This window comes from Chelonus insularis, unplaced genomic scaffold (assembly GCF_013357705.1).
Source record: "Chelonus insularis isolate UGA/USDA-ARS -01 unplaced genomic scaffold, ASM1335770v1 contig_69_pilon, whole genome shotgun sequence".
NCBI classification, from domain to species: domain Eukaryota; kingdom Metazoa; phylum Arthropoda; class Insecta; order Hymenoptera; family Braconidae; genus Chelonus; species Chelonus insularis.
Window position 1 is genome coordinate 120,541 of NW_023276708.1, and position 15,150 is coordinate 135,690.

At 30.3% G+C, this 15,150-nt stretch overlaps 2 protein-coding genes across 3 annotated transcripts; one reads left to right on the top strand and one right to left on the bottom strand.

Moving 5' to 3' along the window:
- Nucleotides 1-10,413: 10,413 nt before the first annotated feature.
- LOC118070841 (putative nuclease HARBI1) lies at nt 10,414-12,545 on the top strand. The gene is made up of 3 exons (XM_035089666.1): nt 10,414-10,629; nt 10,996-11,215; nt 11,327-12,545. The coding sequence occupies exons 1-3, from the start codon at nt 10,600-10,602 to the stop codon at nt 12,199-12,201; spliced, it is 1,125 nt and encodes a 374-aa protein (XP_034945557.1). The 5' UTR covers nt 10,414-10,599; the 3' UTR covers nt 12,202-12,545.
- A 365-nt stretch (nt 12,546-12,910) lies between these two features.
- LOC118070842 (uncharacterized) lies at nt 12,911-14,231 on the bottom strand. 2 transcript variants are annotated; one of them, XM_035089668.1, is made up of 2 exons: nt 14,091-14,231; nt 12,911-13,933 (listed from the first exon to the last, which is right to left on the bottom strand). In XM_035089668.1, the coding sequence occupies exon 2, from the start codon at nt 13,893-13,895 to the stop codon at nt 12,927-12,929; it is 969 nt and encodes a 322-aa protein (XP_034945559.1). In that variant the 5' UTR covers nt 13,896-13,933; nt 14,091-14,231; the 3' UTR covers nt 12,911-12,926. The 2 variants fall into 2 exon arrangements, with proteins under 2 accessions (XP_034945559.1, XP_034945558.1); XM_035089667.1 differs by having other exon boundaries at nt 14,087-14,231.
- Nucleotides 14,232-15,150: the final 919 nt, after the last annotated feature.

Sequence of the window (15,150 nt, forward strand, 5' to 3'; positions counted from 1 at the left end):
ATTAAAAAAAAACGATTGCAATTTAATTTTTCTATCAATATCTCGAGAACTAAAGAACTTTAAACTAATTTTATTTGACAGATAACAATAACAAAATGATATGAATAGAAACCTACTATTTTTGCTTATAACAATTGAATTTATTGTAATTTTTTCTTCCACTAAAACAGAGTTATGAACTGTGTGATATGGATAAAAACCTACTTCTTTTGTTTATAACAATTAAGTTTGTTAAAAACAATGGAAAACGGGATCTATGCTACACATTCGAATTCCATCAACGAAAAATTTTTTCTTTTACAAAAGAGGGTTTATTAATACTATCACACAGCAAAGGAATTCGAAATTTGCTCATTTAACCTGTATAAATACTATTTAATACTGTTCGTAATCAATCTGTTTCTATTTCATTTAATTATGCACATTACGTGGACGAAGTTGCGGGAATCAGCTAGTACTACTATATAAATTTCTGGTGTTTGTCTGTCTATCCACGCTAATCGATGGCGTTTTCAGAAAGATAATAGGCTATTTTTTTTTAATTTAAATTATTTATAACAATTAAATTTGTTATTAACAATTGAAAACGGGTTCTAGGCAACATATCTAAGTTTTTTAAACGCCTTATTTTTCTTTTACAATAAAATAACTCTTATTGTTTATAACAATCAAATTGGTTATAAAAAATTGAAAACGGGCTCTATGCGAAATATTTTTAAATAATTTATCGATTTCTATAACTGATAAATTTTAAAATATTTATTTTAATCTAGTATCATCAATTATTTTTAGATATTTTCGACTACATAAATTTAGTCTCGGTTCAAATGATTTCCTACTTTAATTATACCGGATTTCATAAAAAAAAGTCGAATTCCAAGTTTCTTTTTTTTCTACTTAATATGAGAGTTTTAACTTCTACAAATTCATTGTTCAAGCCTGCTTATATTAATAGTCATAATCTAGAAACGGTAATAATGTTCTCTCTAAAAGCATACGAACTAGATGATTTCTCTTAATGAATACCTCATATTGCTCTTGTTTTTCCGGTGATCGGTTAATAAAATAAAATTTTCGAATAATTATGATTTGCAATCTTTTTTCATAAAGAATATATTTTAATATACTATAACGGAATGTCTGAATTTATTTCAATCATTTCACATAGTTATTTAAAATATATATTGAGAGAAGCTAAAAACGAATAGCAATAAAACTTAAGGATTGAGGTTAACGATTATTACTCAAGTTATTTTTCTTTGAGTTTTCCTAAGATTTCATTAAAATAGAAAGGGTTTCGAAACATAGTTGAGGAAATCATCTTTTCGATATTTTATTGCTTGTGGAAAACCCACGTGGCGAAAAACAATGAAATTCTAAAAAAAGAGTACGTGACGTAAGGAGAGCGTTAACTTTCCAAAAGGAAAAGACCATGCGAAGGGACTTGTGCGCGCCTGAAGCAAGAGACTTCTAATTATGTCATATTCGACTAAATAAATACTTAAATTTGATGCATCAGACAGTTGTCGAAAAAGTAAGATCGAGATCAGATCGTCGTGGAACATCTCTTGAAATTGTAAGTATTGTTTTGTCTTGAACATTGTATTGATAATATAGCAAAGTTTGTAAATTTTTGTATGAAGTTTATTCGATCGTCAAATTATTTTTCAATTGACATTTACATTAATTCGCGAGTAAAAGTGAATATTGCGCTGACTGCAGCATCCACTAAGGACCAATTAATTGTAATTTATCTCGACCAGAGTAAAAGAAATCATCTGTTGGTAACGTTTAAATTGTTGTTATAATTGTTCAATAATTTCTATTCAATAAATTTTGTTATTGTTTTTATATAAATCACACATTTTCACTTTCTCTATCGAAGATCTCCTCATCCCTGTCTATTGGTCAAAAGGCTAGGGCTTAAAAGAGGAACTTAATGTCTATAATGTTATCTTTAATGTTATCTTTTTTAGTTTATTATAAACAAACGTTATTATTCATAAACTACTTTTCAATGTTAATAAGTTGTTAAACACAGGCTATTATCAATGTATCTGTACAAAAAAAAGGTTTATGGCCCTGTTCAAATATTTTCCGACTTAGCGTCAATAAATTCCATGAATAAAGAGAAAAAAAAATCAAATCGTTATAAAGGACTAATTATGGCATGTCAATTTTATAATGACATGCTAATCTAAGAAAAAAGGTAGGAACAAAAAGTGGTTATGACTAGGATCAAACCCTGCCGGCAAAATAGACTTCTGACGCTCTAACCACATGGCCGGCATAATTTCAATTTAAAGTTTATGTATATTTGTTTTTACATTACATATTTGGATACGCCGACTTGGAATTGAGCTTCCTTGTTAACATTTATAACTGATAGAAATGATAATAATAGATCAGTATGTGTATCTTAAGTTATTTTCAGATATTATATCAAATAAAATTCAATGAGTATCATTATTTCTAGTCATATGAACCTCAATAGTCGTCAAAGTTTAGGGCATTGTAATGTGACACATTACATTCTCATCACATACATGTATTATTTAACATACATACACAAATTACCTGTCAAAATGCGGTGCTCCACTAGTTTTGCATACGGATTGAGCATTTTTCAAGTATGTTAGACTGGGGTCAACTATGATCATGGTGCTGCTATCCGTTGGACTTCTTTGAACTCATTTTCAACGATAATTATCCCAAATCGTAGGTTTCTAATTTCTTCGTAATTATCCAATTTTATCACCTGAAATAATTTTTTTTTTACTTAGAAATGTTGCAAGAAGTGCGCTAGAAAACATTTAGGAGCTGGAAATAGATAGAAAATGAATAATTCACGATTTCTTTTCATAACCTTGTAGCGACCATCTTGTCGTTGAAGGGCGGCAAATCAATTCAAATTATTAAATTTTCTTTTAAATTTTTTTATTAAAAAAATCAATTGGATAATGAAAATTGCTATCTAGCGCGCTGCATCATTAAGCAAGTTTTAATTTGGGACCAAAATTGTCAAGTAAAAACAAAAATTCGTGCAGAAATTAGAAACCTACGATCCAATGCATTCACGGAAAAAGGGCACAGTAACAATTACAATTTTTGCTAGTAAAAAAATATTTTGTTAGCAATAATTGTAATACAAACAAAATTCATTGTAATTTTTACTATTTAAATAATAAGTTCTATAATTTTCTAATAAAACAGGAACTTTTACAATTCGTCTAACATAAAGTACACGTTTGTACTGTAAAAATCCGATAGCGATGTACATTGCAACTATTTTATTGTAAAAATGCATTGATTACAATTTTAGAAAGTAAAAATTACAATTTTGTTAAAGTGTATGTTAAAGCTATTGCAGCATGAAATTGTAATTTTTACGGTATTGACTCGGATTTGTGAAGAAAATTTACGTATTAAAAATACAACTTATATATACATATAACTGTTATTACGATGGCGCATGCTCGCTATTGCCGAGTGACGCAGTAAAGATTACAATTGAGTGATACACAATCGATATAGTTGCGGAGAATATTGGTAATTTTTACAATGCCAATTAATAAGGTTTATTGCGTTCAGATGTCGCAACCCGTGAAAAACGATTTCAGATCTGATTAGATCTGAAATATGAGACTAATTTTCTGAAAAAAATTTAGATCTGATCAGATCTGATTATATATATATATATATATATATATGTAGGTTTGTCAGTCGGCAGTTACGGGGACGTACGTAAGGTGCATTTTGAATGATGTATATAGCATAGTATATCCATTATGAATGTATCTAGACCCTAATTTTTGATTTTTTTTAATAAATAGATAATATACACCCTCATGAGCAAAGTGGTATTAATAAGGACGTTCTCGTAAAACCCATCAAATATAATTCTAGATTCTGTATTTCGGCTATTATGAGAACGTGACAAAAAACCGGCCATTATAAGGACACATACGTACAGTGGGTATTACAAGGATATTTATCTCTGAATCGATTTTCATGCAATTTCTCATGCGAAATGTTGATATGAACGAAAATGACCGTTCACATAAATAAAGAAAATCAAATTACACTTAATTTCTGCCATTTCTACGAAGCCTAATAAATAAAAAATTAAAAATAAAATTACAGTTTATTGTATGCCAAAATGACGGATCACAAAGCATGTTGTAGCTAGGAATGTATTGAATAATACAATAGGATTGGAATGCAAACCATAATTGGTCTTATCTTATCTTCTGTTACAACGGAAAATTGAATTTTCCTGCTAATAGAAAAGAGTCCAAGCCATGAGACAATTGAAAATGTGCAAGTGTATGCTTGGAGTTAATACGGATTGACCAAGAAAAAAGATTAATAAATTAAAAATTTAACAAGCGTTACAATGAAAAAAAAATATAATTCTATATGAGAAAAAAAAAATTTATACCGACAGGATTCGATCTCATGACCTAACGATTCGGAGTCCGCTACACTACCAATTACGCTATACTGATATTTGTTTTATATCTTTCGTATGATTTCCATAAACTACTCATAACCATTCACATATATGTATTAAAAAAAATGTTGCAAAAACTTCAGGGTATCTTAGTACTTCAGTCGGTGGAGTTTGATAAAAAATCTACATGTATGCATAATTTATTGATAACAAGTAATAAGGCACATGAACCATCGCGTTGAAGTTTAGCAAAGTTAATATCATTAATATATATAGACTCGTTCTCAAGTTTTTCACTATATATTTACATTTGAAATAATACCCGCTTTTTGTCTATTGTAATTAGTAATTATTTGCAAAATTACACCTTTTATTTTCATTTTTTCTATTTTATATATACAACAGGAGGTTCTCATAATTGCCACTTTATCAACATTTTACATTGGTATTATGGCTATTATAAGGACACATCCGCGGATAAGCAACTATATAAATAATTATAGAGAGTGGTTATTATGGGAACATCTATTGCTTCACGTGAATTATCGTTTTTTTTCTATAGTGAAAAATCAATTATCACGGATAATGAATGTTGTTATAACTACTACAAAAGTACTTGTGACGTATGACATGGTTTTTTTATTTCATTATAATATTAATGTAAAGAGAGGTAGCAAGGTTGGAAGATTATGTATTTAATTTTGGTAGTAGAAAAAGACTCTATAGGATAAGGAGGAGCTAGTAGAGGAGAAGTAAGAAATATTTGAGGAGCTGTGAAACCATTATGAGGAGAAGTGGATCGCTAACGTGGAGATGAGGGCCAAATGAAACGTGCCACGCGTTAGAGGATCCATGCTAGAAGACGTTCTAGCCCTGTGAGTGATCATCACTTGATCAGGCCAGTAATATGGCACTCCAATGGAAGAGATGGAGGTGTGGAATGGGCATTTTGGGAGATTTTGTGGAGAAATTAGTTTGAAGAATTAGGTATAAGTTTGCAGGCCTTGTGGGGGAAGCCTGATCAACCTCACCTCCAAGGAAGCACCTAGGTTAAGTCGCCCTTCCACAATGAAATCTAGGAGAGATCGCGTGATGAAGCTACTAATGGAGAAGTGGTTCTGCAAATAAGAAGATTGATTGTGAGATTGGAGTGGGGATAAAGAATGCAGAGCGTACAATTTTGGAGTTTGATAAAGAGAGAAGTAGTTTGGAGCTTGAAGAGAGAGAGTTCGTTTTTGGAGATCGACGAGAGCAGTTCGATTCTGGTAATCGAAGGGAGCAGTTAGAAATTGGAGTTCGAAGATTGAAGATGGCGAGGGTTATTGGAGGTTGAAGACGAGAACAGGCCCAGGAGGAAGAAACAATCAAGTAGAGTTATGGCAGACTACAGGGAGGTCCCTGATGCATAGAGGAGGTTCCAGAATATCCAGGAACGTGTCGAGACCAGTTTACGACACCTAAGTATCCTCTGCAGCTCCTGTAAGTCGTATTGAGTCTGATATTTGGTAATTTTTGGTAGTTTTGTTACAGTTTAGAAGTAGAATAATGAAATGTAGGGAATCTTCCACCCTTGGCTTGCTTTCGTGATTTAGTTAGTTAATAAATTCAGTTTAGAGTGTTATAGTTTAAATTATAAGAGATATTGATGATTTTGCTTCGGGTTTTAGAGTCATTTATAAGATAAAAATCAGTGTATTTGAGGTTGGAGCTCAGTTATGTGGGTTGTGGAGAGAGGGTCAGGGCCGGCAATAATCCTCGGTTGAACCCCACAAAAGTATTCAAAATTATTAAACAAACAAACTGGAGTTGAAGGCTCTTCTTTACTAATTATTTAAATACCAATTATCAATTAATGCTTAATTTATTAAAACAAAATCCATTTTCTTATTCATTATCCAATTAACAAAAATCATAAATCATTCTGTAACGATTCTGCATCATCAATAAAGAAAAATATTTTATAAACAAATAATTCTAACTCGAATTCTGGAACAAGTTTTAAATACAAAACATCGGAATTTTATAATTTAGTATTGTTTTATTCTATTCCCATTTTCTCAGAATTTCTGCCAGATCGTTATATGCAACATTGGCTATTGTTTGTGATGGCAATATTGACACTACTAGAAAAACCTATTCATATAAATCCAGAATTAGAACGAGCTGATATTCTATTACAGTTATTTGTTAGAGATATTCACGAATTGTATGGTGATCGGCAATATACATATAATGTACACCAATTGCTTCATTTAGTACTATGTATTAAGCATTGGGGTCCACTGTGGAGTACATCCGCATTCCCATTTGAAAACGTAAATGGTATTCTTGCTAAATGTGTACATGGCACAAAACATCTTGGCCAAGAAATGATCAATAATTTAAAAATCGCACAAGGTGTTCAATCATTGAAAATCATGTGCGAACGTAGTGTAGTTGATGAAAATTCCTCGTCACATCAATCTCATAATTATATACTGAAAGACAATATAAATTTATTGCGAAGTGAAAATGATACATTACTTGAGATTGTTCAGTCTTTGAATTTGAATATTGAGAATACACTTTTTTCGCAAGAGCAGTCATAAATAATTATCTCCATACATCAGAATGTTATAAAAATACGCAAACAGATAGTTATACTGTCGAAATAAATACAAGCAATAAAGTAATTTATGGAACAATTGTATGTTTTACGAAAAACGAAGAAAACATAAGCTATGTTGTGAGAATTTTTGATATCGACGATTTAAAAATGTTTCGTCATCGGGAAAGTAACTCGATACTTCTGCATATATTACTTGTAAATGAAACGAATAATATCAGAGTAATTGAAGCAAACAATATTCGATCAATGATTCATGTGATTAGAGTTTTAAATTTTATATGTAAACGTCCAAACAGCTTCAATAAAGTGATGTAACAACTAAGTGTAAATATAATTTGAGGTATTAATTGTAAATATTTTGTAAGAATTGAAAAATTAATTTTTATTGCAATAAAAATCTCATTTTTATATTTAAAAATCGATCCTTCAATGAAATGTAGAATGTCCAAAAATTTTTTAAGCCTAATTAGATCTGATCAGATTCAGAAGACGAGCATGCAATATTTCATAATAAGTTTTCAGACCTAATCAGATCTGATCAGATTCGGGGAAAAAAAGCCCTATTTTAGAAAAAAAATTTTCCAAATCAAATTAGATCTAATTCGATTGGATCAGATTTAATTAGTCTCATGTTTAAGATCTGATCAGATCTGATTGAATCTAAACATATCTGAACTCATTTTTCCCGGGAATGTGAAAATTACAGTTTCTTAAGGTAATATAGTATATCTGAAAACCGTTACAGTTTATTCCAAATACAGTTCGTGACTCGTTCCGCTCACACTTATAAATTAAAAAAACAAAGTTTATCATGAATATATTAATGAAATTGTTGCGGGTAAGAGACATTATTTCTTTAATACGAATATATAACTCGTACTTTTAAAAACATATACATTACAATCTGTGATATCACAGGTTGTTGTTATTTACTAATCTATCAATTTTGATCCTACTTCACCCAGTCCATCTCAAAGTGTTGTTACTATTCCATCTTTACCTGATCCATCTCAAAGAACCATAGTTCCTATTTCATCTTTACAGAAAGTGTACATTTTTACTTCTGTTGTTTCCTGCATTTCATTTTTTGTACCCCTATGGAATTGAAAACAATATTTTAAAATACGCAATTTATTTTCAGAATAATCCTAACTATCAAGGAGATCTTCGATCACCATCGGTTGAAATTCCACTACGTGAGTGGTTGAGCAAAAGTGTTCATGGTCAAGATATCCTTGTCCTCTATGATGCTTATCGAATGTTGGATCACTCATCCAAAAACAAATTAGTGGCACTAATTCTTCAACGTGAAACTGATGGACTTCTGGAACTACCAGAAATAAAGCCTCATATTTATATGAAATTGGCTCAAGAAATTGTCAAGACATTTCCAACAGAAGCAGAAGATGTTTATTATGTTCCTCGGATACGAAACACAAAATTGCAAGATGGAATACCGCCTCAAGGAAAATTATTGCACCACTATACATATGTGAGACGCGTCCACGCTGCAAAATGAAAATTAATTACTCAGCAGATCAACGTCGAACAAACACGTAAATAAAATATTTACTCAGTTAAGCAGTGCTAAATATTAATGTTTTTTATGTATTAATTGGTGATTATTTCAGGTGTGATACCTGATTTGGACGATGCCAATGAAAAAATACAATTTTTATACAAGGGAATTCATTTGCGTGTGGAGAAGTAGCTGTTGTCTACACTGATGAAATTGAACCAAATGTCTATATTATTGATCAAATGTTAATAATTAATAATAATATCAATCGTTTTTGTTTGTAAAATTATAGAAAAAACATTTTACAGTTATCATTATCAAGTCTACGAGGTAGTTGAAAATAATTATTCAACAAAATATTCTATAGTTAATTTCTCAGAGGTAGATAGTGTTGCGTCAATAACGCGATTTCCAAATAATAAGGATTTTATTTGCAAAAGATAATTTTGATTATTACTGATGACGATTGTTAATAAATTTACATAATTGATTTTAGTTTTGCAATACTATATTTCATACTACATTATTAAAAAACTACGATTTTTAATTTAAAATTATAAAGTGTAATTTTATATAATATTGAATAAATAAAATTGTATAATAACAATTTAAATTTGTATATTCATTTATATAAAAAGACGAAAATTATAATTATTAATTAAAATTTTAGACACGTAACTCCAAATAAATTCTATTGAATTAATATAAAATTTTTATCAAATATAAATAGATTTTATGCATAATATTTACAAATATTACATTTAAACTTGATAGTAATAAAACATTAGACAGTAATGTTTTTGACTGTTTTCTTTAAAAATTACATTGTGGCTATGTAATAATTGATAGTTAGGGCAGTTTTACAATCGCGAAACTATCATGATTTTATGTACTATTTACTCATTTATATTGAAAGATTTATCATTTCGCGTTGTAATAATTACCGCATATTTCAAAGATGTAATTATCACAATTTTATGAACGAAGCGACACCGTGTTACGTCACGTTGTAAAATTTGATCGGGTATACTGGTAGATGTTACAATGCCCTTACTTCCGTGTTTAGATAGGGGGAATCAGTCACCTCCACGACTTCAGCCCAGCCTTAAGCTCTATTATTTCAAGCTAAAATTGTGGAGTAAAAATTTCAAATGTGTATTTCTATGAGATTTAATCATGTAACATAGTCTCAGTTCAAATTTTAACTTTGTGATTATTAGGATAAATTCAGGGGTAAAACTGTGGGGTTAAAAATTTTAAACTTTCATTAACATCAAAATTTAGAATGTATCATAATCTCAATTCTAATTATGATTTTGACATATAATATTCAAGTCTCAATACTTTCGGAGTGAAATTGTAAAGTGGAATTTTTTTAATTTAATTTTTAACGATTTTTTCAACATAATCTGATCTTGTTCAAAACTCATAGATTATTATTAACTATTAATTATATTTTTATCACTGCACTTCCGATGCGATTATGTAATTTTGTTTGTTTACAAAAACCGTACAGTAGTTCTTTCCACCGTATTACTAATTGTTTACTTCGACTCCCCTCTCCGGCTAGAATGAGTTACTCTTGTCATAACCTATTTTTATATAAAAGATCGTATGCATCACGGGACCTAATGGCAATCATCATCTCAGTGAAATGACGTCACTGAAATCACACGTATTGGCCGTATTCGTTCCTGATTTTGCGTGATCAAAGTGATTTTTTGACGCATGCGCCTAGATAAAAAATTACTTGACATGCGCGGACATTATATGTACATGTATGATATATGTAAATGTATGTTATATGTATGTGTATAATATATATGTATATTACTTCGTATTCATTTCATCGGATTATTTTATTTTTCTATTCTCGAATATTTATCTAAATAAAAATTATCGCGATCAGAAAGTGTTTTAATTATTTCAACTAAAATTTATCAAGATTATTGAATGTGAACAGACCTGCTCGGACCTGATTATATGTGAACTCGTTTTTCCCAGGATATTACTCCGAAAATGGACCAAATGATAGATGATATTGTACAGGTTAGAATTACAATCAATTATAATACATACATGAATTTACTAATTAATTGTTTATTGTTTGACTATCTAATTTAGGAAAAATAAGGTTTACTTAAATTGTTGGTGGATTTTTATAATAATTTACTCATTGTAAAAAACAAGAAAGTAGTTTCTTTTAATAATGGAAATAAATTTTTAATATTTATACCATTTCTTTTATCAAATAGAGAAAATCTTCCTTATTTCCCGTGCTAATCCTACAAAAATTACCCATAAATTATGTTAGATATTCAATAAAAGAGAAGGCTACTATTTAACACTATTGTTTTCATGATCACTAGAAATTACATAAGTACGCCCTAACTCTATTTCTTTTTTAATTTAAAGGATTGGATACTTGATGCTCCGTTTCCTGATATTCATAATATTCTGTTCTCTTCTGATTCATCATCATCAGAATCGTCCGAAGACGATGAAGGTATCAATAGAATTCGAGTTCCACGTAGGTGCGTTCGAAATTTTGTCGAAAACACCGTTCGTCAGTACAATGAAAAACAATTTCGGAAACACTTCAGGCTTCGTCGATCAACATTGTATCAATTAATCGGTAATCAATAAGTTTATTACTTGTGATGAAGCGAATGCTCGCAGAAAATTTATAAAAAATGAAATTTGTGGAAGTTTCAAGAATTTTCAACGTCATTGTTATTTTTTTCAGAACGATTTGAGCAGACTAACTTTTTTCAAAATCTCCCAATCGGTGGGATTACTCATGAACGAGCTCTGCTAATGACCGTGTGGTATCTAGCCAATATCGAAACATTTCGTGAAATATCAAATTTATTCGATTTTGCACCAAGCGACTCTCATAGGGTTTTATTATGTTCACTGGATTTTCTAATTTCTTTATCTGAAGAATATATACGATGGCCTGAAACTGCAGCAGATAAAATAGAAGTTAGTCGAAAATTTTCTGATCTCCAAAACATAACTCAAATAATAGGTGCAATAGACGGATGTCATGTTCGTATCAGAAGACCAGTACATCATCAAGAAGATTATTATAATCGGAAACGATATCACAGCATTATTTTGCAAGCAGTTGCAAACAGTGATAAGGTCTTTACAGACGTATACATTGGTGAACCTGGATCCATGCACGACGCACGAGTATTCCGACGATCTCCTTTATATGAAAAAGCTCTCACAGATCCAAACTTCTTTGGAACATACTTCTTACTTGGAGACACTGCTTACCCAAGTACACCATGGATGATAACTCCTTTCCGAGATAATGGACATCTCACACCTGGACAACGTCAATTTAATTATCGACACTCATCAACTCGCATCGTAATAGAACAGGCTTTTGGTCTTCTAAGAGCAAGATTTCGACGATTAATTCGCTTCGATAATTTGAGAGTTGATATTATCGTAAAATGTGTTATGGCCTCATGTATTTTACATAATATATGTATATTACATGATGATCCAATAGAAGATGATACATCAGATAGTGAAATAAGTGATGAAAGTAATGGAGGAAGTAGTGAATCCAGTGAAACAAGCAGTGAAAGCCACGAAAGAATGTAATAAGCAGTGGAAGCAGTAGCAGTCAGTGTTGTAGTAGCAAATGTAGGATATTTCATTAACAATAATCTAATCAGAATGAAAGACTGTTTATATTTTACCTGTTGTAGATTAGCTTCTTATTCATGGGTACTATGATAAAATTTTTGTATCAGGTGCTTGACAAAATGTTAAAATGTAATATGCTCAGGTGTACAAATGATAATATTCACATTTAATAATATGTTTATAAACTTTTATTTGTTATACGAGATGCCATTATATCTACATCATTATTTTAACAAATACTTGTAAAGTTTAATATATTAAACTTCCAATATATAATCAGTCTTCGTTTTTGTATGCAATATTGCAATCTTATATCAATATTTAAATAAAACAGTTAACTGAATATATATGCCTTACACAGTAATATACATCTCATGAATAAATATAGAATTTTTTTAGAAAATTAACTTCAACTTTCTCTACATATTGTTTACTATTATTTCTGAGCAATATTGAATATTACTGCAAGAAGACAAAAGATATCGAAACAAATGAACGCAACATTTTAACCTCACAACAACATTTCAACTCAACACTTAGCTCATCTAACTTAATTTTCAATTTTTTAAAACGAAGAAAAACATTGAGATATGACTTATAAAAGAATACATATTTTTCATCATATATTATGATTTTTTAGAGATCTTTGAATAGTTGAAATTAAAAATGGCAATCGATTTTTAATCTTTTTTTGACTTTAAATCAAAATATTTCCCCATTAAGGTAGTTTTTGTTTTTTCTAAAGCAAAAAAATCTTTAGCAAATGATTTTTTGAAAGCAATCTTTTCACGTTCAATTGCCATTTTTTCTCTCATTAATTCAATTTTTTCATTTGACTCATAATTACTCTTTCTCCTTTTCTTCATCCCCTTTTCTTTGGCCATTTTTTTAGTTTGTTTACAATCAGTTTTCTTCAAGCTATCAATACTCACATTTAACGAGGCACTATCATTTTCACGATCTGCAGAATCCTTTTTCAGAGAACCCAATGTGAATGAAGATGAATTGGTTGGCTTATCTCCTAAAACTTCATCCATTTCTTGCCAAAAAGCGAACTTGTGAGGCTCTCGTCCTGATTTATCCTTGCAAGTTTTGTAAGTTCTGAGTAGATTATTCCATTTATTAGCACATAAATCTTTATCAACATTATGACCGTGACTGACAAGGTCATTGACTATATTTTCCCAAAAGTGATTTCTTAGTACGGGATGGTATTGTTCCTGAGCGTGAAGAGCGTAACTACTAATGAGCAGTTTTGTATCATGGTATTGCCAATAATATTTATCTTTTCCTGAAGAAGGCTTATTGCGTTTCGATGTAGTAGCTTTGATAGGATTATCATCAATATTAGAAGCTTGACGTAAATATGTATTGGTGTTGGTGCATTTATTGTTTTCTGCACTACATAATGGGAGAAAATTCACTTCATATTCCTCATCGCAAGTTGAATGTACATACTGATTTGATGTCGAACACTCACTTGGCATATTATCAAATGGCTCAAAAATTTCACTTGGAATGACAAAATCATTCCTCGTGCAAGTTGTAGTGGCAGGAAGTGAATTATCAATGGAAACATCGTCTATATGTTGTCCTGATGACGAGCAACCAGAATTTTCATTTTGGTTATTTTTTCTTGCTATCTTCATTTTTATTTCCTCATATACACTTTTTGCAAACTCTTTATCTGAAAAATAAATAACCTTTTACAATGAAATTATGAACAAAGAATTAAATAGTAATGTTGACGAAATTGAACGAATTTGAAGTTAATGTTTATGTTGAACATCATAATCTGATTAGAGGTTAGGCAAGTGGATTGCTATTAAATGACACTTACCTACTTTCATTCGTTTCTGTTGCTCCTCAGTAATGTTATATGGAAAAAATGTTTTTGTATCCGGGTTATAAAAATAGTGTTGAACTAATTTATTTATATGAGACATTATAAAAAGACAAATTATGTATAACACAAGAAGCGGCTAAGTATACCAGGAGTATAATAATAATTATTATTTTCGAGCATGCGTATTTTATAAAAAAAGTTATTGCGCATGCGTCAAAAAATCACTTCGATCACGCAAAATCAGGAACGAATACGGCCATTAGCACTCGCTTTTGGCTGATACGCATGCGCCACGTGACTCGAGTAACGTCATCTACGCGAAATAATAATTGCCCGTATAGGTCCCTGGATGTATAATCTACTGTTGTTGTATTTTATATATGTTGAACACCTATTTTACGTATATATGGTTTGGAGATTATAGGAAACGCTGATTGTGACATCTAGAAGTAATATCTTCACTATAGAAAATAATATTCTATGAAATTCAAAATAATTGGAAAAATTGAAAAAAAAAACTGAACTTTCCATGTATATAAAATTGTCGCAGTTAGTTTCTTCTAATATTGTTTGTCAGATGGTATGGGAAACTGTTTCACCCTCTAAATTAAATTTTACTAGAATTCGAGTAACATTTTCTCAAATAATTTGACTTGATTAACCAAGTAATGAAGCTCTGATTATTTTTGTTAGTGCAGCATAATTTAACATACTGGATAAGTTAATTTAACATATTATTACTTTATATGAGTACACTGAATAACAGTTATATTAAAGGTGGGCCGTACATAAATTTTTCCCTAGAAAATTACTAGGAAAAAGATCTTGGCAAACCACGTCTCAAAAATAAATGTTTTTTTTTTTATTTAGGTCTCAATCGAAAGCTGAAATTGTACTCCAAGGTGAACAGCACTTATATTATTTAAACAAATAATTTATCACAATGAAAATAATGAAATAAGATCAACACCCATTTCTCACTAGAATCTGAGGTGTCATGGCGGACGTACCTGTCAAAAGCCTCCAATAAATAAAACATTTATTACACATTGATTATT